This window comes from Psammomys obesus, unplaced genomic scaffold, assembly GCF_907164565.1.
Source record: "Psammomys obesus unplaced genomic scaffold, mPsaObe1.curated_primary_1811, whole genome shotgun sequence".
Lineage (NCBI taxonomy): Eukaryota > Metazoa > Chordata > Mammalia > Rodentia > Muridae > Psammomys > Psammomys obesus.
In genome coordinates, this window is record NW_026596079.1 from 8,565,827 (window position 1) to 8,592,617 (window position 26,791).

Below are 26,791 nucleotides of genomic sequence, written 5' to 3' on the forward strand. Positions count from 1 at the left end.
CTTGATTGGGGAATCAGTTTCTGCAGGGCTCCCAGGGCTCAATTTTTTTTTTTTTCTGTTGGTCTCATTTCGGAGCTCCTGTCCCCTCCAAGTCTTTCTGTCTTACCTTTCTTTCATAAAATTCCATGCCCTCGACCCAAAGTTTGGCTATGTGACTCTGCTTGGATACCTCACTCAGTAGAGTCTTTCAGAGGCACTCTGTTCCCTGTCTTCTCCTGCTTCCAATGTCTATCGCATTTGTCCTTCTGAATGAAGATTGAATATCTTCCCTAGGGTCTTCCTTGTTGTTAAGCTTCTTTAGGAGTATAGATTTTAGTATGTTTATCCTATATTATATGGTTAATAGCCACTTATGGGTAAATATGTACTATGCGTGTCTTTCTGGTTCTGGGTTACCTCACTCAAGATGATCTTTTCTAGATCCCACCATTTGCCTGCAAATTTCATGATTTCCTTGTTTTTAATAGCTGAATAGTATTCCATTGTGTAAATGTACTACAATTTCTATACCTATTCCTCCATTGAGGGACATCTAGGTTGTTTCCAGATTCTGGCTATCATGAATAAAGCCGCTAGAAACATGGTTGTGCAAACATCCTTGTTGTGTAGTTGAGCATACTTTGAATATATGCCTAGGAGTGGTATAGCTGGATCTTGAGGTAGCACTATTCCTAATTTTCTGAGAAAGCACCAGAATGATTTCCGAAGTGGCTGTACAAGTTTACATTCCCACCAGCAATGGAGGAGGATTCCCCTTTCTTCACATCCTCTCCAGCATGTGTTCTCACTTGAGTTTTTTATCTAAGCCATTCTGATGTGTGTAAGGTGAAATCTCAGGGTTGTTTTCAAAACAAATAGTTTATCTATTCCCTTTACATCCTGATTGTAACCCCTTCCCTCCTGTCTTTTCGGTACCCCCACTCTCTCTTCTCATCACTCTCCCCTATTCCTCAGAAAAGGGGGCCTCCTACCCACCCATCCCAGCTCATCAAGTCACATCAGGATTGAGCATGTCCTTTTCCCATGTTTAATTTCTTAGGTCTATCTCATCCAGGATGTCAAAGTTATATTATAAAATTGTGTTCCACATCCATAGGTTTCACACACTAAAGTCATCTGATACTGTCACCCTTTGCATAGAGGGGTTCATCTCAAAGGGTCAGCTTCACATTTTGTTTTCTGAGCTTTTAGGGGCACACCCACAAATGGAATGTAGCATTTATTTGCACTGATTAGACTTTTCCTGGTATAAATCCATGAACTTAGAAAGTTATTGCCTTACAAATTCAATTGCACATTTTTTAAGTGAGTCATGAATAGATATCTTCTGAGAATTGTCTCATGACCCAAAGCTCACTCCTGTCCCATGTCCCCAGCAAATGAGCCAGAGCTTGCTCCTGCCCCATGTCCCCCAGAAATGAGCCAGAGCTCACTCCTGCCCCATGTCCCCAGTAAATGAGCCAGAGCTCTCTCCTGTTTCATATCCCCCAGCAAATGAGCCAGAGCTCACTCCTGCCTCATGTCCCTCCAGCAACTTGCTGAATTCAGCTGTTGTTACTTTGCCAGTGAAACTCCTCAGTGAGCTCACCAGAGCTGACCTCTCCTTATCTGGCCTGTGGACAGTGGTAAGGTCTTTTCTAATTGGGCTTCTCAGTGTATTTGACTATCTCTCCCACCCTGAGGACAGCAGTCTTAGACCCCACAACTTCAGAAACTTCTAATTCTTCTGCCTGAGCTCCCTCTCTGCCACCCTCCTTCCTGTCCATCATTCTGAGCCACCACTATAAAATATGTACAGAACTGCTAGTTCCTACACTGCCATATTTAACCATAGAGTATCTGCCAGATGCCCATGCTCAAATATACATCTATACCACAGATTTTTTTTTTTTTTTTGGTGTGTGTTATATTTATGGCTCTAACTCCTCTCTGGTCCAGTGATCTAGACTTCCTAGTTTTGCCCCTGTAAGACTGATATCATTTCTTCTCTTCTGTCATGTGACCTAGACACATGGATGACCCCTTTACTCAAGGTTTTTAGCCCCTTTCTTCCCAACATATCATCTCAACCATTGGATCCATCGGACTTCCCATCTCCCTCTCTTTAACTGGTGGCTTCCTTGAATAATATTTATTTCCCTGACTCACTCTAGATTGACCCTCAATGTGCCTTGTCTATACCACTGCAGCAAAGGATGATTGGTTCCTGCTTCACTCTTGTTTCTTTTAGTCTGTCCTCTATCTAGTTTCGAGAGCAATAGTTTGAAATGTGAACAAAAAATCTATAATTCCGAATACAGGAGTATGACAGAGTTAAAAGGAGGGGAGGAGAGAAGGGTTTATGGGGGGATACAAAGTGAATAACGTGTAATTAATAAAAGTTTTTTAAAAAAAGCCACATCATTCTGAAGTTATTATTTTGGGGATGCAGCTAGCATTAACACAGACAGCAAGAAAAGACACTGAGTTTGTTTACTGCTGGGACTGTCATTCTTCTGCCTGATGCCTAATGTTAGATCCTAGAGCCTAATGTTAGTGTTCCCACAGAGCACATATTAATAGTTGGCGTGTGTGTGTGTGTGTGTGTGTGTGTGTGTGTGTGTGTGTGTGTGATGAATCAGCAATGGCCTTAGTCTTTCTAAGTCCACCATGGTCTTTAGTTGATGGTTAACTCTGGGCTGGCTCATGTCTAGGATATCTGAGAATGCCAGCCTGAATCCTTCCCAGAAGAATTGGAAGGAAGGCAGAATGCCCAAAATCATGGCCAGTGAAAAACTAACTCATTTCTGTGTGATTAGCTCTGCCTGGCACTCCAAATCAGTGCAGACTAGAAGACAATAAGGCTATACACAAGTTTCTATATCACTCGCTGCTGCCTCAGTTTCCTTAGCAGTGATATGGGAATAATAATTACATCTATCTAAAAATGTGAGAATTAAAGGAATGAGTCCATGAAAAGCACAGTGACCTACCATATGGTAGCTCAAGGAATGTTAGATTAAACAGCTTAGTTATGTTAGACTCAGAAAGCTGGTTAATAACTCCAGTGTGACTGAACAGAAGCAGCAACTGATGGCTTACTGTTTGTTTGTTTTTTCCTGATTCCCTTTCTTCTGAGCCACAATCAGAACTTTTTTTTTTTTTTTTTACTTTGTTCTAAGTGATGTGGATGCCATGAGCTTACATGTCCTCCTACCTCTTAGCAGGACTCTGGTTTGGAGGCTCAGAATAAATAACTTCCCTTTTGAGGTTCAGTGTCATTTGCTGTTTGTAAGTATCAGGCTTAAGGACCAAGTTTTATGATTTAGTTTGCCTAGGTAGAATTTAATCTTTGGGAGTTCATATATATTCAGGCAGCCACAAGCCTGCCTTATTCATCATGGAATCTCCAGGTCAGGGAACAGGTGTGAGTCACAGCAGGAGGTTAGCAAATAGATGCTTCGGGTATGAAACGCTAAGACCTGAAGTGTTGATGACAAAGCCAGACTTCAGGTCCAGCCGTGGCTCAGCAGTGGTATGTGTGCCTTCTCACCACCACAGCCCTGCTGCAAAATCCCCAGACTGACACTACTGTGGCTTCTCAACCTACAGTTTGATTTGCCAGCAAGGTTCATGTGTGGCTTAGTGAATGTAGTTTAGGACAGAGTACTCCAGCCGAGGATTTCATGGAGTGATGGAGAGGATTTAAGGAGCAGAATCAAGCCCAGGGAAGGGATTCATTATCTTTCTAGCCCCAGAACTGCTCACTTGGGAGACATCTGCTCAGCCCAGTGTCAAGCTCACTGCATCACAGCAACCTTAGTCTTAGTCTGCGTGGGATGCAGTGGCAGAGTCTTCCCCTAAGCCTTTCAATGTCATGAATTGAGATTATGATAAAAATCTGTAGCTTGGGGATTGCTCTCTCATTTGGCCTCATCTGTACTTTTTCCCCTTCGGCATACCTGTTTGCCATTTTTCTTAGCAGAAATTCTTCCTAAGAGTGTGCATAGGAACTAAAAGTCATTGAAATTCTCATGTGGCAATTTATCTGCTTTGCCACATGAAGGATGTAGGCTTGGCTCCACTGTCTGACTTTGGTTTGTAGGACCATTTCTTATTTTGATTGGCCTCCCTCTTTCTCTGCTGTTGCCCGCTTACCGTCCCATGTGGGCAATATAACATTTTCAGTTTTTTTTTCTTGATGTTTGTTTAAATGCTAGCACTCCAAAAAAAAAAAAAATAAATTCATAGTGTTTGCTTATTTAGAGAGGAAAGCATTAGAACATGATGTGACTTCTAACTTTGTAATAGTCCTTTATTGGACCTTTTGTTCCCTGTGCAGTTGATAGATGAGAAATCCCTATAAGTTTTGCCTTTGTTTCTGGTCCCTGTGTCCAGACCACCAGGGTTCTGCAAAGACTGCTGACTGCTCTGCATGGAACAACACTAAATATCCTGTGTCCCAGGATGCTTTTGATGTAGGGTATTCTCTAGGAACTTTTGAAGCTTCTCTTTGTCTTTCTCTTAAGGATGGCCTTTTTGGGGGATGACAACTTTCTCTTTGGAGGATTCTGGCTGGAGATGTTGTTCAGTAACTTACCTAACAGTGAGAGGCCCTAGCTTGTGGTCTCCAATGCCGAAATTAAAATAGTTGGAATGGCCTCCTCCTCTGGACTGCAGTGGTAGGCAAAGAAGGGCAGATACTGGGAGCTTGGTAACAGAAGGGGTTGAGCAGTAAACGTGGCTTTGGTGAGCACCAGTTTTTTTGTGTCTGATCAGCAGGTTATGTGGGAAGATACAAATTGGAAATTGCTTTGAGTTATGCCTGCAGCATGCCCCTGTGGGGAAAACCTACACATAGTTAGATATTCATAGCTGAGGAAAGACAGAGGATGATGGGTCACACTGAACGTTCACATCTAGCCATCAACGTATAAAAATGATCATAGAAACCAGAGCAGAAAGACAAAACAGGCAGTGCCTTAGAGAGGCAGCCCTCTCAGTTTCTCAGAGCTGAAACACTGATCTTGTAGATTAAAGCAGAGGCCATCAGCAGAAGATGGCAAAGCTGCTGTGTACTTTTATCCTGGGAGGTGACACTATCTGATGGATATGGATCACAGGGTCTGACAAAATAGTGTTGGAAAAGCCTGGGAATTCTTTTCCCAGCAGCCTGTAGAGCCCTCTATGTAGGTCAGGAAGAAATGGAAGGCATGGATAGAAACTGGTTTGAAGAAGTGGACAGGTATGTAGTAAGGAGAAAGAAGACTTAGGGGAAGAGCCTAAGTGTTTGTGTTTCCCCATCATCATTCCTCTCTGCCTCTCTGTGGGAAGACTTTGGCACATTTGTATACCTGAGAGGAAGAAGCCATTGCTAGAGGCTGGGGAAACTTCAGATCAGTGAGGGCATCCACCCTGCTGTGCTGTCCATGTTCAGTCATTGCTGTTACTGCTTTAGTGCCTCTGCATAATAGCCATAAAAAGATGTATGAAATTGTCAGTCATGGAGTGAAGGTGGGCTTAGTAGACACAGTGATGTGTCAGCTTCTGTGTGTGCAAGAGAATTCTTGTAAAAGTCTTAATGGAAACCATAGGGAGCATCTTAGCTGCCAGACTGCATTCCACCCTTTCATCCAGAGCATAGACTAAGAAGGTAGCTATTATCCTCAGGTTTCCCGATGAGGAAATAGCTCAAAAACATTTTGTTCCTTGTCTGAGGTTCTACTGCAGGTGAGCTCCATCAGTGAGGTTAAACATGCTTCCTCTAAACATCTCCCTGCACCATCCAGAAGACTGAGGCCATTTTGCCCTCCTGTACACTTCCTCTGTTACATCTGGACCAGAAGGCCGCCGGCACTAGATAGGCCCAAATGCCAAACAGGGATTCCTGTCACTCTGTCTGAGCTACAGGGCATGATGACAGAGTAGGACACTTTGGTATGAGACAGAGCCTGCCATGAGATCCAGGTATATAACTATTTGGAGGATGATGCTGGGGTCTTCCTAAGAGACCTGATGGGTGTCCCTTCCCTTCCTTTCATTGAGTCCCCAGAAGCAGTATGCAAGAGGCCAGACAAGGCTACAGACACATCTGTGATTTTATTCTGTAAGTGCCTCCTCCAGCCCAAGTCAGTCCACAAGGGGCTTTTGCTAGATACACCTCCCGGCAGCCTGGCACTGTGTGTCAGATGCTGACAGGAAATGTCATCCAGGAAGTTGTCCAGATGAAGGAACAGGGTATCAAGGGTTTGATTGTAACAGGGGCTGCTTTTAATGACACCCACTTAAAATAGTGATTGGTTCAAGTGTTGCTTTTTATTTATCTTCTTCAGTGACAGGCTTAGACAAAAAAGGAAACCATACAATAAGGACAGCAAACTTGTTAGATTGAGACCCTGATTCCTACCTTGCCTTGGCCACTTGGTGTTGTACAGAGGCCAGATATATTGGTTAATTTTTATGTCAACTTGACACAAACTAGAGTCACTTGAGAAGAGGGGATCTCAGTTGAGAAAATGTCCACACCAAATTGGCCTGTGGGCAAGCCTGTAGAACATTTTATTGATTAATGATTGATGTGGGTGGACCTGAATTGTTTTAAAAAGTAGGCTAGGTAAGCCATACTTTCTTTCCTCCCTGAGTTGTTTTGGTCATGCTGTTTTATTACAAACAGGAATAGCGACCCTAAAGAGGATAAACCATTCTCTAGTGGCAGGGTCTGCTGGGCCAGCTCATTACAGGCACACTGGTGGAAGTGGCTCTCCTATTTGCAGAGGCTCACATTTCCTGTTCCTTGTGTCCCCAGCCTTTCCGCTGTGCCCACTGTCATTATTCATGTAACATCTCTGGATCTCTGAAACGACACTACAACAGGAAACACCCCAATGAAGAATATGCCAACGTGGGTAGCGGGGAGCTTGCAGCCGAAGCTCTCATCCAGCAAGGTAAGCGAGGGGCCCAGGCCTGCTGAGAAGTACTAATGTTTGCTAGCCTCTAGTGTCTTTGTTCTAACCTGTGGACTTGGCATCAGTTAGCTCTATCTCTTTAATGGCTGTGTCATAATCATCCTCATTATTCAACAGAAAGCACAAGTCACTATTAACAATGCTAATATGGTGAGCCAAAAGGATGGTGGTAAAAAGTTACCCAGTGTCACTGATACCTACAACAGTATTCATCAATACTGTCGTCCATTCTTTGTCTGTACAGAACGTTTGAGGAGTTCTAGAAATTTTAGGGTTTGTTTTCTTCACCCTGTGTTATTGACAGGAACATTTTATTGTCTTTGTCTTTGTCTTTGTAATTATAACTCCTGAGAATTTTTGGTGATACAGCATTGCATTGAAGGGCTTAAAAGTTCTGTTGCCAAAGGAACAAATTTCTAAGTCAAGCCTTTCTTTTTCTCTTTTTAATAATTACTAAATTAATTATATTATTACATATAAAAACAGTAAGCATAAATACAACCTGCAATGTCATTCAGTGTTGTTTGTATATATATGTTTCTAGGGCTGACCACTGGTATTAGATAGCCAGGTAGGGGATCATTTCCATAGAAGACCAATTTTCTCTCTCAGCAGTTGTTAATTGCTTTTAGCTCTTTACCCATGGGCTGGGCCCTGTGAGAATTTCCTCATCAATCTTAGGGTGTCAGCTGGTGTTGGAATTATTGAGGTCTTCTGTACGCAGCCATGTTGTTGAGATTTCATGGGTATAGCTTCTCTGTCATAGCTGGAAGATATGTTCTTACAGAACACTTCATGGTCCTTTAGCTCTTGCAGGCTTTCTGCCTCCTCTTCATTTAAAGAAGAGGCCCCCATGAACTCCAGAGAGGGATCTAGACATGGGCCAGGTAGGAAGGAGAGATAAGGAGGGGGAAATGATATATTGCAATAAAAATTGGAAATAAAATTGTAATAAATGATGCTTTAGATATACTTACAGTTGAACTTTGTGTGTTATATAAAAATATATTTTGAGTACATAGGTGCCTTAACCATCCTGAAAAAACATTTATTGAGAATTAATGAAAGCCTCCATTAATATTAAATTTTTTCAGAGTTTTTCTTTCTGGTTTTTGTTTGTTTCTTTTGTTTTTTGAGATAGGGTTTCTCTGTTTTAGCTGTGGCTGTCCCAGAACTCACTTTGTAGACCAGGCTGGCCTTGAACTCACAAATATCTACTTGCTTCTGCCTACTGTGTGCTCTTTGTGGGTTTTATTGAAAATAACTACACATTATTCTCGAAGAGGACGTAACACACATATTGTTTCCGCATAGAACACTATGGCAGTGTTTATGTCTCCATTCCAGTAATTCAGCTAAGATTGACTGACTGCAGTGTGTAGCTTTAGTCACTGCTCCTTATTATCTGGTGACTGTGTGGAACTGAGGGAGGTTTTAGAAAACTGTATGGTTACCAACTGGGCCTGTTTTGTAGCTAGCGATACTTATTTGTCTGATTCATTGTGAAGTGTCATTTGCTGAACTGCCTATAGATGCATTTCCATGTAATACAATGGGTTGTCTATGTCCAGCAGAATCCAATGACAGAGCAGAACAGAAATAGATAAGCAGCTAAGACTCTCAGGAGCACTTCAGAGCCATCCATCAGAAGGGATTGGAGTACAAGGGCCTGTCATTTTCTTTAGCAGAAGTTTATGGAGCTAGGAGCAGGATGGTGCAGCAAAGAGGAAGAGTATCAGCTCACATCTCTCCCTTCCTTTTTGTTTTTGTAAAATTTATTTATTTTTTATTAATTACAGTTTATTCACTTTATATCCCAGCTGTAACCCCTTCCTTCATCCCCTCCCCATCTTACCCTTCCTCCCTCTTCTCCCATGCCCCTCCCCTATTTGACTTTTAGAGGAGGTTCTCCTCCCCTTCCCTCTGACCCTAGCCTATCAGATTTCATCAGGATTGGCTACATTGTCTTCCTCTGTGGCCTAGTAAGGCTACTCTCCCTCAGGGGGAGGTGACCAAAGAGACAGCCACAGAGTTCATGTCAGAGACAGTCCCTGTTCCCCTTACTAGGGAACCCACTTGGACACTGGGCTGCCATGGGCTACATCTGTATAGCGGTTCTAGGTTAGCTCCATGAATGGTCCTTGGTTGGAGTATCAGTCTCAGAAGAAACCCCTGTGCCCACCTCTCTCTTCTTAAACTGTGCTGTCACTCAGCCCATCTTTTCTGGACCCTCGACGGCAGAGCAGCATCTGCCACGAGGGTGGAGAGGATACAGTGCAGGGGTGTCTGGCACAGAAGACTATTTCATTCCTAGATTTACTATTTCTTTTTTTTTTTTTTTCTTTTTCTGAAAATATCTAGAACTTCCGGAATGACTGCTGGGGTCTTCCTTTTCTGTGCTGTGATAGAAGTCAAGGCTTTTCACATGACAGGCAAGCGTCTTACCCCTGAGATGCACCACTAGTCCCCGTTGCATTACTTTTTATGACAGTCAGGTTCAGGAATCATGGGAGAGAGTAGATTGACTTAGAGTCATCATAAATAATGAGTGGGAGGCTGGGGCTTGGTTTTTACATCTTTCACACTCTTAGGTTTGATTGACAGAAAATAGATGTTCAATGTGGCTTATGGGACAGGCCCATGGATCTGATTGATGAAGCGATCATTACTTTTAGACTTTCATCACTTTCTTGCAAAAAAAATGTGCTGAATTTGAACTGTTCTATGCTTCAGGTTTTCTGTTAGCTTTCTAAGGCTTTCTAATCAATTGGCATTTCCTGACAGGACCTGAGCTTCATATTTTAGCTTTGAAGATCAGTGCTTGATCATTTTCTTTCATGTGTCTTTATCATTCCCCCCTCCCCACCTCCCCACACCCTCACCTCCCTGACCCATTCCAGAGGCTTGTTGAAGAAAGTAAAACCTAAATGTGTCATCATTCTTCTGGTACTGTTTGGACATTAGACTTCTCCTGAGCCCTATACGAAGCAGTTTATTCCTGGCTTATAAAATATGTGGATCTCATTTTGAAGGCAGATTTCTCTTAGGCATCACTTGATCATCAATATGGATTTAAAGCATCCTCCTTTACAAATGTGTGTTTTGTACTGTTTGAGGATAAAGTACTTGGATTGCTTCTGCAGACCCCCCACTCCTGTCCCTTCCCCCATGCCTGATTAATGTTTGCTGAGGGGCTAGGTCAGCAATCAAAGCCACTCAGGTGCTTTGGTGGAAAGCTTCATGAAGTCATAGCTGCCTTCTGAGAGGTGTGTTTTATGATGAAGTTGGTACTTAGCAAAAGTTAGTTTGTCAGTGCCACAAAGCACACTGTCATATTTCTCTAGATTCTCTGGAATGAACAGAGGGTTGGGAGCCACACAGATCTGCACTGGGCTCTCTGTACAGTGTGGCTTTTGGACCAGGTGATTATCTTTCCTAAACTTAAACTTGCATTCAGAATCATCAGAAAGGAGGACAACATCTACTTCAACAGTAGTTACAAAAATTAGATCTTCTTCTCTTATACTTCAAGGAGTTTCCTGACCGTGGGGTAAATACTTGTGAATGCCCTAAGCTGTTGTATTTATCTATACATTTCCTTATGCACATGTCTCCTGAGCTTCTTCAGTGCAGTCAGCCTAATGCCAGCCACTGAAACTCAGTATCACACCAGGCGATTGTATGGTAGCACCTAATTGGAATTACTACCTGAATTGGAACTCATTTATCTCTTTTGTTCAGTAGCAGTGAGACTAGGCAGCTCCTTTCATCAACCTCATGTTCTGATGGTGTGGCTAAAGAATATATCCATTCCATCTGAGAACAATATCCTAGTGGGGGGGCCTCAGCCCCTTCTCACAGTGGCTGAGTGCTTCTTCAGAGCCCTAGTAAGAGAGTCACTGAAGTGACAATAGATAATAAAGAGTGGAGTTGAAATGACAGGAGGATGTCAGGAAGGCTTCATTTTTAGCTTCTGATAAAATTTTTGGTATTTTTGAACTACTGAATTAGAAGAATGTAAGTCTGTATCCACAGGAGCCTTGTTTGCAAATTCATATCGTATTATTCATACTAATCTCAGGAAATAGCCAAGCAGAAAATTGTAACTGTTAAGTAGCCCAAGAAAGCCATCGATTTAATTTCTGTACATGTTTAACATGTCTAAAAGCCAGATCCAATGAGTTATCAGTAGATGCTTCTAGTGGTGTGATGTTATGTCATTTATTGTTATGGTTGTTATTGTTGTTGTATGGGTTAATTTTTCCTGTACAATAGTCCTATAAGGTTGGTGCACTCATTCACCTGTTTTTTATAAAAATTAGAAGCTGACAGAGGGCAATAAAGAAGCAACCAGGCTAATCCAGTCTCCTGATTCAGTAGTTGGTGAAGCAGAAGAGAGGATGAGGATGAGGCCATGTCCTGTCCTCATACTGGGATGTTGATTAGGTTGTACCTGCAAGGTCTCATGTGAGGTGCTTCTTTTTTTCTCTTTATTCCTAAGGCTTGTCGCTATGTTGGCCCAGGGTTAACTATGGGACTGATCTTTTCACTTTGTCCAGTCTTTTCCAGTGGTCTCAGGTCCCAGGGAGAGGAGGGGCAGATCTTACTTGAGCTATGTTTACCAAGGACTCTGCATTAGAGTTCAGGGTATCAGCTCAGATAATGATAAAATATGCTTGTTTTCCTCTGCTGTAGTTTCCCTATGCAGTTTTTCTCAAGGACCCTATGGGAAGAGTAGCTAGCGTTTGACACAGGATTCAGATAGTCCTGAGTTTTGTGGCCTGTGTGACTCACAGTACCTCAGATCACTAGGAATAACACTTTCCCATTCAACATAAAATGAGAATGTTTGCAAGAAGTCCTAGTTCACATTTCACTTACTCATAAACTATTCGGTATCTGAGTTCCTTAATGAAACTGCTTCTGCTCTGCTTCCTCCCTGAGTTCCTGTATTAGCTTCCCAGATCTGCTGTAGTAAATGACTGAAAACTACAGATTTGTTATCATACAGATACAAAGATCAGATCTGCACAGTGAGGCTCACCAAACTAAGTTGAGATGTTAATAAGTCTACAGATGTTAGGGAAATGTCTGCTGTCTCATCTTGTCCAGCTTCTAGAGGCTACCCCATGCCTTGGCTTATGGGCCCTTCTCCCAACTTTAAAGACAAGATGGTCAGTGGAGTTTTTCTCATATCACATCATTATGATGACCCCCTTCCCTTTGTTCTTATAAGGTTCTTTTGGTTATATCAGATGCACTCCATGATCCAAAATGATCTTCACCAGAGTCCTTAGCTGAAGTATGTGCAAAGTCCTTTTACCATGCAAGGTAATTTGTTGACATGTTCCAAGCAGTAATATATACATATATTTGAGGGACCCTTTATTCTGCCTACTATGCTGTACCTTCAATGAGGATATGAGAATTGGTATCTTCATCTTAGTAGAAAAGAAAACTCAGACTTAAGCATATAAGGAAGTCTGTCAGGCTCACACAAGCATGATCTACCTGCCTCATGTTCAGTGCCATTCCTGAATTGATGCTATTAAAGATGAAATGGAATTTTCTGTTATATCAGTCATCACCAAGAAGGGCAAATATTTTAATACATGGAAATCCTCTAGCTTTCCAATAGATGGCAATCTGTAAGGATCTAGGACTCTATGGTCAGCTTTTAAAGTTGTTCTTGTGTGTATGTTCTACCTTTCTCTTGGTTAATCAGTCCAAGTGAGGAAATTGTGGTTTGGCCATTTGCAACTTTACTGAGCAGCTCTCCAAGTCTTCTGTTGATGTTTACTGTGCATGCTAAGAAGTTAATTAATTGAAGTAGAAATTATTTTTCTCTGCTTTTATGTCAATTAACTGACATAGTTATACATTCAGGTGAGATTACATATTTCTGTTTGTTGTTCTTTAATTAAAGTTGCTATGGCAAAGGTTGAAGTTTTAATTAATATTGGGCTCATATTAAGCTCAATTTTAACATAATATGAGGATTTTTTTTCTCCCTGAATTAGTTTCCCTAAAACAGTATTCCAATTTCATTGTGAAGCCTCCATTTGACCTCTGCTGTTGGTTGTTGCTGTGTTTAACTCTTTCAAGGAAAAGCAGGGTTGGTCTAGCTGTGAGCAAAGGTTGAGGCCCTCACTGGAAGTTTTTCAAAGATGGTCATGGGAAAAGACCATGATAGACCAAGATAGGTGATAGTACATGATAACAAGAATGTGTAATAGTCACCTATTTGTTGCTGTGATAAAATACCACAACCAAGAGAAACTTAAAGAAGAAAGAGTTTATTCTGGCTGGCTTTTTGGTTTTAAAGTCCACAATGGTGGGGAGGGCATAGCAGCAGGTGGCTGGAGCAAGAAGCTGAGAAATCATATCTTCAACCATAAGCAGGAAACAAAAAAGTAGAAGTGAAATAAGACTTTACATTTGCAAAGCCACCCCCAGTGATGTACTTCCTCTAGCAAGGCTTCACATCTGAAAAGTTCTGTAGCCTCCAACAACACCACCATCTGGGGACGACGTATTCAAATACCCAAGTCTATAGAGGGGATATTTCTCAATCAAACCACCATTGGAGGTTTGATATATATGCTATATAATTGTTTGTAAATATATATACATATGCTATATACTTATACTATCTATAAAAAGAGATTTTGAAGGTAAGAACTTAATTTGATACCCATTTCCAGACTTTTTGGTGATGACTAGTGTCACCTGGCTTCGTCTCTCTTTTCTCCTCTCTGCTGTGTGCTTTTAAACATATCCAAGATGAGAGGACTGAAGAGCAGTGAGCCAAAGGTGGGAAGGGAAGTACTATTAGCTTCCAGTTGTGCAATAGCCAAGAAACTTCAGTAATAGACAGTGCTCTGTGCAGATTCCACTGACATGGAGTTCATTCAAGGGAAGGAGTAGCTGCATGAGAAAGAGTTTGAAATTGAATGAAGCATTCCCCTAAGAATGTCTGGCTCTTCATAAATTTATCCAAACAGACTCAATATCAGGACACAATTCTTCAGAATGAGCAATAAATAAATAAATGAATATGACAGACCGAGATGTGCTCATCAGTTCATCTCTTGGCTGCCTAAATCTCTATGATTCACTCAGCTCACAGAGGTGTGGGAGAAGTGGCTCACTTTGGACATCACTTTATGTATATGTCAGGGATGTGGAAAGGATTATTTTTGAGGCTTCATGATTGAGAATAAAGGTAAAAAGCTGGTGCAGGTGTCTTGAGTCAGAAAGATCTTTGAGAGGACAGTGAGGTATCATACTGCCTGGGAAGAATTTGATGGAAACTGGCCACCATTGTTGTTTATTGCATCGAATTCAAGCTGGTTACAGCCTTGGCTTAAGGCAAATACTACTTCATAGTCCCAGACCTTTGTTTAAAATGGAGTAATCATGCCCATGCTATTGGGAAGTGAGCATAGATTATGGTTGAGGTGTTTGACATGCATGCTCAGTGAGTAGGTATGTAATGCTGTCCTGCTAGTGCTATTGTTATAGGAGAAAAAGATAGTCCTTGTTGGCTTAATGACCGATCTGGACATTTGCAGTGGCAGCCATGGGACTAGGAGGGGAAGCAGCTTGCCATGGTAGAAGGTCGGATTACAAGAGCAAGCAAGACAGTATTGAATTAACACTGAATTTTCAAGGCAAGCAGAACACCAAACTAAATAAAAAGGTTGGGAGGATAAAGCCTTCCTTATGAAGTTAAGGTTGAGCATCATTGCTCTCAGGACACAGTATAAGGTTGAGATTGGGAAAACGTGTCAGAAGAGGGTGAGTCTACCAGCTCACCTTTGGAACTACATAGTCAGCAGGCTGCAAAAACTCCAGCAGGAGAACTTTGGTAAGGCCATCCCGTCCACTGTTGTGGGCCCAGCCCCAGGTGGAGTCCCAACTCTAGCCTAGAGAGCTGGTCACCTAACACCAGGGCTGCAGTTGGCCTGCTCTGGATAGAGCTTGCATCTCCTGCTAAGAGATGAGTATCCAGTCTTCACTTTAGTGCTGTAATGTTAGAAAAAGTCTCCCAATTAAAGCATCTAAACACTTCCTGGAACATGTGCAAAATTTAATCAGTAGAGTAAACAGTGACACTTCACGATGTGACCAGCTTTTTAATTTATTCTTGACTGAGAAACTCACAGGAGAATTTATACTCATGACTTAGCTTCTCTTGCAGGGGGTTTAAGCACCTGATTTTAAGCATTTGGGGGCAAAGGAGATTGACAAATCAGCCACTGTTCTTCAGTGACTTTTAAAAAATGTTATTTACAGATAACAACATGAAAGATTGATTTTAGCCACAATCCAGTTGGCCAAAGGGATTATGTTGCTCAGTTCTCTCTGGCATTTAAAATATCAAGCAGATATTAGGCTCTCTGCAAAGGCCTATATAAGAAAAGTGTATTAAGTTCCAAAATCTCTACCCTAAAAGCTGGTATATTGTCCCTGTTGTGTTACAATCCTAAGGTACGCTTGAGTGTGTGTGCTGGAGAAAATGTAATACACTGCGTAGGTCCCACACATTTGGACAGGGCATGTAGCAGCATGCTTACTTGCTTACAAACACTTCTTTTTGCCTGTCTGTGCTTGCAGGTGGTCTGAAGTGTCCTGTTTGCAGCTTTGTGTACGGCACCAAGTGGGAGTTCAACAGACACTTGAAGAACAAACATGGCTTGAAGGTAGTGGAGATTGATGGAGATCCCAAATGGGAGGTAACACATTAAGTGTGGTGTGATCTCGACATGTTGAAACACAGGTGACAAAGTCAGGTGAGCCCAGGTGCTGAATACAGTCAGCACCTGAGAGCCCTGGATGTGTTCCTTGGAAATCTCCTGCAGCCATTTCAGATCATGGCTCCAGGTCCCTCTGAGTGAGATCTGAGCCACCTGGGTGACTCTTATTCTGGGTTGATTGGGGCTTTTCTGGGACTATTGTGTTGGCTTCTCCAGCTCACAAATCTTGTTTTAGATGTTGCACTCAGCAGACTGGAAGGCAAACAGTCTGTTGCTATCCTCATTGAGAGAATTAGAGAGGGCTCTATTTCCTGACTCCAGGTCCTTCTTTTCCTCTTGGTCCTGCCCACTGAATCTGTCGTCTTTATGAATGCCAGCAGCCACCCATCTTTTCAAATAGTAGATGCCATAATCATGGACAGAGTGCAGTCATTCTGGGCAGGGCTCCTCAGACTCAACAGTACTGATGAATCTTCATGATTCTTTGTTGTGGAGGACTATTCTGGAACTTATAGGAAACTTAGCTACAGTTCTATCCTTTTCATACCAGGTACCAGTAGCATCACCTTGCCCCTCTAGACCTCATTGAGACAATCACAGTTATTTCCAGACACTGCTAAGGTTCATCACTCTCTGGCATCACAGTCACCTCCACCTGATATGTAGACTTACAGGGTACCTGGTTATAACCAGTCAGGATTAAGGTCTTTGTAACAGTTCATAGCACATAAAAATAACGAGACACCATGGCTGTGTTAGATTACTTTGGAGCATAAGGAAAGCATGGCTCCATAGAAAGAATGTGTGTTAATATAGTTCACCGTGAACTAGAGGGAGAAATGGAATAATCACCTTCAAAGATGCCAAAAACCTTTTGACAGAAAACATTGTTCACCTTCACATGTTCAATAGAACTTAGTGGGTGCTCCTTAAGATGACAAGAGTATGTATCTTGGCTGTAAGCCAGTGTCTTGTTTCCTTTGGAAACACTAGAGGGCTTTCACTAAAGTCAGAAGCAAGTAACTATGGAAACAGTGTGTTGCTGGATACTCTAGGGCCAAGACAAAGCTGACAAGTGTTGCAGTCTGGCCAGAGTGCTTGTCACAGTACTATGCTTAATCTTTGAAACTGTTTCCTGTATATATTATAACTGAGCAAGTGTGGAAATGTTCTGTATATAAATGGAACTATATTTTCACTGTTGGAAGATGTTACAGTAAACAGAGGCCAAATATAGATGGAGCCCATAGTGCCAACTTAGAGTCAAAGAGTTACTTGGAACTCATGTGGTTTACTGTTGTTATTATTATTACTTGTCATCATCATCTATGTGTTAAAAATCACTAATTAAAACAAAAATTCAAAATCCACAATGCTGTAAACTCCCAAAGCTTTTGAATACTAATGTGGCCACAGGTGGAAAATTCCACATCTGACCTCATTTGAAATACCTGTGGAAGAAACAATGATTCTGATTTGTTTCAAAGCCATCATGGGTGGACCCCCCCAGCAAGATGACACAATGTGTAATTCATTTTCTGTATAAGCCTGATGGTCTGAGTTTGATCCCTGGATCCCATGTAAAATGGAACACATGCACACACTCACACAAATCAAAGAGCCTGGCATAGACAATGTGGGGCCAGAGGTGAAACACCTGATTATGAGTTCATAATTGCTTAAATCAGGTGATTGAGTGACAGGTATATAGAACTTTATTATACCTCTCTCTTTACTTCTATGTGTATTTGAAACTTTTTATCAATTAAGACTAACAAAGGGTGAGGTTTGGAGTGACAGGTTTTGGACCTGTCTGCTCTCTATAAGCCATTTGACCTTGAGCCTTTGTTGACTCACTGTATGTAGCCTTAGTGTTGTCAGCCATGCAGTGGGTGGCTGATTCGAAAGCTGAATGTACTGTGTTGTTGGTGCTGATGGCAGCCTCAGTATCGCACCACCAGAGATGGTGTAGGATTTGTTGTCTGTTAAGGAAACAGACATTGGAATACCAATTCATGATGGAAAACCATCCCATTTCAGTCAGTAATCTCCAGCAGATTCTAGAACTATTAGCAGGGCTATGACCCTCACAAAATAGAACACATAAAAATACACAAGCAGTGAGGAAGATGGGGACAGGGTGGCCCCCAGTGGAATAGCGCACCACTGCCTGGCAGTTTAAGTTGTCACTTATCTCATAGGAATGCCTCACAGAGAGCACCAGCTTTACTTAATGCCATTATTACGTGGGATCCCCAGAAGGAGAGCAGCTCTTTCACCAGCTAAGGTGCTTGGGTCCGTAGGTGACTACTTGTCTTAGGGTTTGATTGCTGCTGTGAAACACCATGACCAAAAAGCAAGCTGGGGAGGAAAGAGTTTATTCAGCTTACACTTCCACATTGCTGTTCATCACCAAAGGAAGTTAGGACAGGAGCTCAAGCAGAGCAGGAACCTGGAGGCAGAAGCTGAGGAAGAAGCCATGGAGGGATGCTGCTTACTGGCTTGCTTCTCATGGCTTGCTCAGCCTGCTTTCTTATAGAAGCCAGGACCACCAGCCCGAGGATGCCACCACCCACAAAGGGCTGGGCCCTCCCCAACTGATCACTAGTTGGTAAAATGCCTTACAGCTGTATCTCATGGAGGCATTTTCTCAACTGAGGCTTCTTCCTCTGATAGCTCTAGTTTATGTCAAGCTGACACACAAGAACAGCCAGTGTGCTGCTTAATGCTACTCTAAATGTTCTTTTTTTTTTTTTATTAATTTCTGAATTCATTGGATATTAATTGGGTGTTTCCTTTATGTTAAGACAGACATAAGCTAACTGAATTTTGTCAGTTGACTATGAAAGGACAATTACATGCTACCCTGAAACTCATGTTAGTTACTGACAAATGTTGGTAGAGCCTAATGGTGGCTTATATAAACTTTAGCCAGTCTGCCTTTTGTTCTTTATTGGTGAGATTCATGGTCCCCACCTTACGTGTTTTGTTTTGTTCCTTCTCAGATAGAGATATTTGTTAATATTCATCCTGTGGCTACTTTCTCTGCTTCTCTTTTTAAAATATGAGATGACTTTTGACTCTCATTTCAGCCCTTCCTACCCTCACATATATACTGATACTGCAGAATAAGTCCTTCCACATTCCTTGTGGAATAATCTCATGGGTGTCAGTTGCCATGGGTCAGTGGGCTCTTACTGTATGGTAGGACCTGTACTTTACATGCTAAGTAACAGTGCATTCTTCTTTTTCCACTTTCTCCCATGGCTGATCCTTTGCCTCTGTCAGCTGCATGGCCAGAAGCCTCAGTATAAAGAGCAGATTAAAGATAGTGTTGCTAGCAGTGGGAAGAGATGAAAACTGTAGAAATACGTACTCAAATGTGTTCGTTATGGACAGCATGCGTCACTTTGTACCACAATCATGGGAGCAACGAATTTCTACTCAAAGTGGCGTTATAAAGTCATGACCCTTGAGAAAATGTTCTCTTTGGGAAACACATTTTTCAGAGCAGATGGCTTTTTGGGAGAGCTATGCCAGTGACATGTGAAATGCTGTTCTCCTGTATGTGTTTATCTCATCCTGGAATTTGGGGCTGCTCTTAATCTTTTGGAAGGATGCTGAGACATGATGTTTTTATTAGCCAGCAACAGAGACTCCCGAGGAGCCCTCGACCCAGTACCTGTACATCACTGAAGCTGAAGATGTTCAGGGGACACAAGCAGCTGTGGCTGCCCTTCAGGACCTGAGATACACCTCTGAGAACGGTGAGGGCACACCTGGCTTCCTTTCTCACTTCAGTGCTGCTCTTTACATATGAATAAACCAGGATGTATTTCTTGGTAAATGCTTCAGAGTGAACCCAGCCAGGGTGCCAACTATGTAGATCACACTTATTTCCAGAGCAGCCTTGGTGGGGGCCATTCTTACTTAGTTGATGTAAGAATGGTTGTCCACTGTACATAGTTGGTAAGAATCCTCCACTCAGGTAGCAAAGTTGGAGCCTGGTTCTCCTGACATTCGCCAAGGCAGTCCCTACCACCACCTCATGCTTCCTCTTGGAAACACCCATTCCATGGGGCTCATCTCAGGGTCCAGAGTGTTCAGGCAGGTGATAACAGTGGATAGGACATGATGTACTATTGGGTCACCCCAGGAATACTAGTATACACCTGAGTGCTCAGGATCAATCATGTGTTACCATTCTTCCCAAGAGGCCAGGTAATTTTTCTAAATCAAATGTGATAATTTTAATTTTTTTAATCAGTTAACAAACTGGACAGTATACTTGGAAGCAGTTGTCCCAAAACTCTAGGTATGCCAGAGTATACACATGTTGGAGACTGAGCCTGCAAGTAAGGTTAATGTGAAAACAGTAATGGGAAATAAGAGGAGGAACCTACTCTAGTCCTGATTTGAAATCCTCAGTCTCTGGTCCTAAGAAAGTTCCATCCAAACTCCGGTGGGCATTCGTTTCTGAGCATTTAGTTGCTGCTGCCTGCCAGGTTAGAGGAAACTGAGACCATAGCACCTCCACTTTTGCAGCATCAAGGCCAAGCTGTTAGGCGAAACCCCCAGTACTAAGTCCTAATGTGGGTTTCTGTCTCGGTGGTAGTGATGTCTTCATCTGCTATGAGCACATATCCATTCACTTGCCAGTGTCATCCCATGGAGTGTCTACCTGCCCAGTAGTGTCTTTTTAAAGAATATCTATATACATATGCCCATTTGCCTACCCATTTGTCTTTCCTTAGAGGATCCATGAGTGCACACTCTCTTGCCCATTAGTGTCTCCTTTTGGAGTGTTCGTGTGTATCTATTTCCCACCAGTGATTTTCCTTGGAGCATCCACGAGCACATGCTTACTTGCCCATCAGTGTGTTTCCTTGGAGAGTCCATGAGCATATGGCCATTACCCAATAGTGTCTTTTCTTAGAGAATTCATGAGCACATTACCCACTAGTGTCTTCCCATGGAGCTTCAGATGCTGTTCACCTTTATAGCTCCACAGGCCAGACCTGTAGTTCACCCCGTGCCTGCCTGTTTGTCTTGCTTCTTATCTCTAGGCTGTCTTGTCTGGACCTGATTCTTCAGTAATCATAGGCTGCATCTCTCATCTCTATGGGACATTCTGTGGTTCCCTCACAGCACTTTTCTGCCCTACCTTCAGCACTTACTTACATTGTGTGCCATCTACTGGGATCCCACCAGACTTTTCTATACTGTCTCCTAAAGGCCCTCCAATACCATGTGTCATTCTGATATGCTTGTACGTGGGTCTCAGCAGCCAGTCAGCCCAGGAAAGATGCGGGGAGGAATTATACTTTACTTGTATTCCCAGTGAGAACCACAGCTCCTGGCCGACCAATGGTTGAGCTGGGTAACGATCAGTGAGGAGGGAAGTAGAGGAGGAATCAAAATCTAACCTCACTGACTCACCAAAGTAAACATTTTCATCTTTGGAATTTAGAGTGTTTAGCTGCAAGGCACATCTGAATCATCCCCCAAGTATAGGTAGGTGTACTGTGGGATGGAGGAATGCTGTGTGGTATATTGTGAACATATGTAGGTCACCTGTTCTTAGGCCAATTCTACCTACTACACTGGTCATGTCAAATTCTCTTTTTCCAGTCTCTTACTGTTTGATTCATGTTGGCTCAAGGCCTGCCAAAAGCTGCCCACGAGGGTATAAACATTGGCAAAGACTTCATGGCATTATGAAGCACAGAGACCAAGCAATAATTTCCATTTTAGTAAATTAATGATCTGGGTGAGGGTGTGTTCAGGAGGATTACAGATGGGCAGCAGATGGTGAGAGAGAGCAGGAAGGGTGTGCCAAGTTGTTGCCCTGATGATGTGGGCCCCTCTCTTTTCACAAGATTAAAACAAAAGCAAGCTAAAATTGGTTTGTAGTGCGGAAGCCCACAGGCTGGATAAATAAGACGTTCTTGGGTGTTCTGCCTGTCACTTGGCGTGCTGTCAGTGTCCATCAGTGGAGCCCTCGGGGAAAACCAGCTCTGCACTTGAATGTGTCAGCTGCTAATACTCAGTTGTGACACTGAAGAGCAGTTTGCATAGCTATCATCAAGATTCAGTTCATCTGGGCTTTAGTTCCATGTTTGTGATGCCATCACCACAATGGCATGAGCTCTGCTTTTTATGCACAAGTGATCATATCATCATGCCATCTCCTTCTAGTTCCAGTCAGCCTTGAGAAGTTCTTGTAGGAAATGTTCAGTGAGCTATAAAGTACTGAACAAGTTATTTCTCTTGTCTGAGTATTTCATTTCTGAGAACTCATGAACTCTCTGGAATAGGCATACTCCATAGTCTTCGCATCTCCAGGCCAGTTTGGCATTGGATGCCATACAGTGCAGAGAGCTTAATGGTGTCCTCTTGCTTCTTTCCTGTAGGTGATCGACTTGACCCCACAGCTGTGAACATCCTGCAGCAGATCATTGAGCTGGGTTCTGAGACCCATGATGCCACTGCTGTGGCCTCAGTCGTTGCCATGGCTCCTGGGACAGTAACTGTTGTGAAACAGGTAAGGTCCCTCTGTTCAGAAGTATCTGTCTCCTCAAGTCACTACCCATCTTTCTCCTTTCACAACTTCAGCTTTCTTAGGGTAGAATTTGAAATGAAATTGGTTTAGTCTCCTTGGATTATTATGGGATTGTGTCTTCAGTGGCTCTATTTGTGCAAGAAGTGATGGAGAAAGGTTAGTATATTTTAGAAGCACCCAGGAGACTCTTCATTTCCTTTCTGGGAATCAGAGAATGCAATTGAGCATAATGAGAACCTACTGAGAAGTAAACTTGTAGGAAGTATGGGGATGGCCAAAGATGGCCAGGGGTATTTCCCCATGGACTTTTCTTTTAACAGAGAAACATCATTGCTTTCTATCCATACAGGAGAGGAAGAAATTGATATTTGGAAAGAAAATTTGTTTCTATCAAGTTGTCACAGTGCTCAATTCATTCTGTCCTCAGTAGAGACTTTGCCAGTCTGTTAGAATACAGCACATGTAATAATCCATTTTCTCTCTGTTTACTCATATCTATTTAAGTTCTTGAGAGAGTTAAGCTCATTTACACAGCTACTTTAAAGGCAGAAAACAAAACCAGTAAATGTATCAGAACCAGGAAACTAAAAGTTCATAAAAAAATTTAAGTATAGACTATAGAATTTTGCATGGCTATGTGTTCTTTTTTAATCATTGGGTATTTATTGAGTATTTGATGTTGACAGTCAGTTCTGTGGTGCTGGGGTTCCAGAAAGGGACCAGTGCCTGCCATCAAGGTGGCATTAATCCCTTTCCTCTCTGTGGTAATACGCCACGAAGAATATAAAATAGTGAACAAATGCAGAGCCACTGTGTATGTACATCATGGCCAGAGGGGGACCAGAAAGTATGTGGTGAAGGCTGTTGTGACAAAAAGTTATTGGGGAAGATGCTTCTGAAATTTGAGCAGAACTTGGAAGAGGTGTGGTACACTAGTGATATCCAAGCTTTAATGTAAAATTAGTACAGACTTTTCTGACTGAACATAAGGAAACATGAAACATTTAACTTAAGGTGGGAGGAGTTTGGGGTTTTTTTTTTTGCATTAACAAAGACACTTGTTAGAATGGCTCTGATATATCCCTCCTGACATGTGCCCCGGCCAACTCCCTTTGAAGAGTGTAGAGCTCGCAGCTGTCTCCATGACTGTCCTCAGTGCTACTCAGTGCATGATACAACACATGAAGTTCATGCCATGCAGTTCTCTGGAGCAATAGGAACTTCTGGCTTAACATTGGATTTCTCTATTCATAGACAAGACATAGAGGAGTATTTGAATGGAGTGTCCTGAAACCCTCATTTCGTAGTGAAGTTTCTCTCCAGGACTTGGGCAGCAGTTGGATGCTTAGGTTTGCAATGGTCATGGTTGAAAATACACAGCCTAGGTTCTTTAGTTTTTCTTGGCATTTGCTAGGTTTCAGACTTTAGATTATCTTATACATGTCTTCTGGAACTCCTCACTTAAATTCTGATATGTGGATCTTAAAGTAGATCTGGTGCTAACTGGTACAGGTTCTAATGAGAGAAGTATTAGGAGTATTTTTACGCGGTTTGCACATTGAATTCAGAAGGTACTGTTTATTGTCATCTGTATCTTCTTTTCATGATGAATATTGATTGACTTCTCCTCAGGGAAATGATTTATTGAGTGTCATAGGAAGTGCTGCCATACATGAGGTTGCGAATTTAGAGTCCTGTTTAAATATGCTTTTATCCATTAAACAGACAGCCAAACAGAGGATAAGGCAGATAAGCATCAATACAAATGTGCAAACGTTCACAGGAGGGGGGAACAATGGCCCCTGGAAGAATTTTCTTTCTTACTTTATCCCAGAGCTGCAAGTGGAACTGTTATGAGGAAATGTTCCCAAGTATGTGTGTGACATTGTCATCATCTCATACATGCGGATAAGTCTCCCTTTCAGTATTTGTGGCACATAATGGATAGAAGAATAGGTGATGGGGGGGGGGGGGTTTGGATGGATGGATAGATGGATGGATGGGCAGATAGACATTAACCTGCCCACAACTATAGAAGAGGGACTGAAACATTTCAAGCTTTTTCAGGTGAAGGTCTGTCTATCCTCTGATTAAATTATCCCATCATTTAAATTTAATTTGGTTGTTTTTGTTGAGTGGATTGATTCTTTTTTTTTTTTTAATTAAGCACTGGCTTAGGAAAATTTTCCATCAGGAAATTATGTGTGTTAATGAGACTGCTGAACTGCTGATGGGGTCCTGTAACACCTGTTGGGAAGCCTAGTGCTGCCTCCTCAGGAGAGGAGCACCGGGCTTCAGTATCAAAGATTTCATCTTGCTCCAACCCAAGCCATGACACAAAGAAATTGTCCAATAAAGACTGACTAGTTTTCCTTGGACTGTTGGTTTCATGTTTTGACTCTCCAGTCACCTCCTGTTAATCAGTTTTGAAGAGAATAAAAAAGCAAGAATGTGTCATAAAAGCACATGAGGAAATATAACAACAAATGTTTTAATTACTGTTGTGTGCCATAATTTTACATCTTTTAAAGCAGAATTGTCTGTTTTGTATATATACTTTACAGGGCCCAAAATGGATTCTAGATTTTATATGGATTTATTTTTATGTGTGTATATAGTATATGGATATGCATGCACATGTATTTTGTGTGCCATGCATGTATCTGTGGAGGCCAGAGGTTGACACTGAATGTCCTCCTCCATCACTCTTCACCTTTTTTGAGACTGGATCTCTCACTGAATATGGAACTCTGATTGGCCCTCCTGGTTGACCAGGAAGCCCCTGGGATCTTCTCGTATCCACTTTCCAGCACTGGGATTACAGACATGCACTACTATGTCCTGACTTTTATGTGGTGCTTTTAAGGTGATATTTATTGTGGCTCATGGATTCAGAGGCTTTACTGTGTGCTGTTTTATCCAGAGTATTTGGGCCAAAAGCACATGGTGAAGCAAAGCTGCTTCCCTGGCACCTTGAGCCACGACATGAGAGAGGAAGGGGCTGGCCATCCAAATATTCCATTATAGGAACTGCCTCCATGATCTTACTTCCTTTTGCAAGGCTCTACTTCCTAAAAGTTCTACCCCACCAGTGCTACCCTGTTGACCAAGTCTTCAAGGCATGAGTCTTGGGAGACATTCCAAAGTATAGCAATAATGAAAGTGATGAATTCCCAATGTTCAAGCTTGGCTGACTCGCTGTCACCACCCATCTGAACTGTGTGCAGATGGATGAAGAACAGAGATGGATGTGTACAGAGAAGCTGCTCTACACGGGGACTTCTGGGTGCCAGCCTTGGCCTGAGAGAGCCTGGTGCCCTGTAAGGAGAGCCCAGCCTGGCCTCTTCCCCTAGCTCATGGTGCTGAGCATGACCTGAGACCATACAGATAATGGGCTGAGGCATATGGGAAAGGAGATAGATGAAGCTTCAAAGTCTATTTTCATGATCATTTTAAAGAAACCATTCTCTTCTATTTTATTGTAATTATATGCCAACCAGATTGGCCCAAGAACCCTACATGGTATAGAGGAGTTCTACCAGCTGAAGTGCTCAAGGAGAAACTTCTCCTCTTGCTTTGACCTCAGGAAGGCCAGCTTTTTCTTTCTTTGTTGTCCCTTAAGTACAAACAACATGAAATAACAGAATTTGACAGTTTTGTTTTCGCAGAGCACTTTTTGATATATACTGGAAACAGTTTCTTCTGAGGTTCAAGACAGCCAGGGGCTAGAGATGAAACCCAGCAGGCCTGACTCCCACCCTGTTTTTTCTTTTCCTTTTCTAGGCTGCTTGACTTCATGTTGGTCAGGCGTGTGTACCACAGGTAACAGCTGCCCAGTACACCATTAACAAAGCCCTGGCTTCTCAGTTGTGTCATTCACTCTCAGTCCTACTATGGCTTCTGTCATTGTGTTTCATCTAAGGGATTCTTTGTAGAAGATTAAAGAAATAGTCGTGTGTGTATTTGTATGTATGTGTGTGTATGTCTGAATTTGTGGACAGTCAGATGAATTGCATGTCACAGGGACAGAGAATAAATACCTGCTGGGTCCAGACATCAAATGCTTCAAGATTCCAGCAGGTGCCTCCAAGCCAAGTTTTACTCTTATACATATCTAATTCCCAACTCTTCTGTTTGCATGTTTGATTTAGTTTGGCTTGTTCTTTGCGTTAGCATCTCATTTTCTAGTTCTGCCTGGCTAGGAACTTGTTCTGATCCTTCCAGCTCTCGCTTTTTTGAGGGCTTGCATTTCCAACTCTCTTGGTCCTTTGTTGAAAGCAAAATCTCATCAATGACATTGTTTTCCTTCCTGAATGCATCATAGCTCTCTGTGTCACACTTCTCACCTCATGTTTTGGTTTTGATTGGCCAATCAGCTTTGGCTCCTACCTCAGGAACTTTGACATAAAACTGACTTGATCACAAGTCCCTTCCAACTTTAATTCTATCAGGTTCCTAATATTCATGTAGGTGGCCTCTTAGGGCATGCTCATGATGCACCTTCTTTATAGAGTGTTTGTTCTGCT

General features: G+C 42.3%; 1 protein-coding gene across 1 annotated transcript in view; it reads left to right on the plus strand.

Moving 5' to 3' along the window:
* Zfat (zinc finger and AT-hook domain containing) overlaps positions 1-26,791 on the plus strand; it is a 187,953-nt gene that overhangs the window by 145,262 nt on the left and 15,900 nt on the right. The window contains exons 12-15 of the mRNA XM_055626715.1: positions 6,785-6,923; positions 15,564-15,649; positions 19,347-19,470; positions 22,117-22,247. Of these exons, the coding sequence (XP_055482690.1) occupies positions 6,785-6,923; positions 15,564-15,649; positions 19,347-19,470; positions 22,117-22,247 (480 nt within the window). The remainder of the gene's footprint in view (positions 1-6,784; positions 6,924-15,563; positions 15,650-19,346; positions 19,471-22,116; positions 22,248-26,791) is intronic.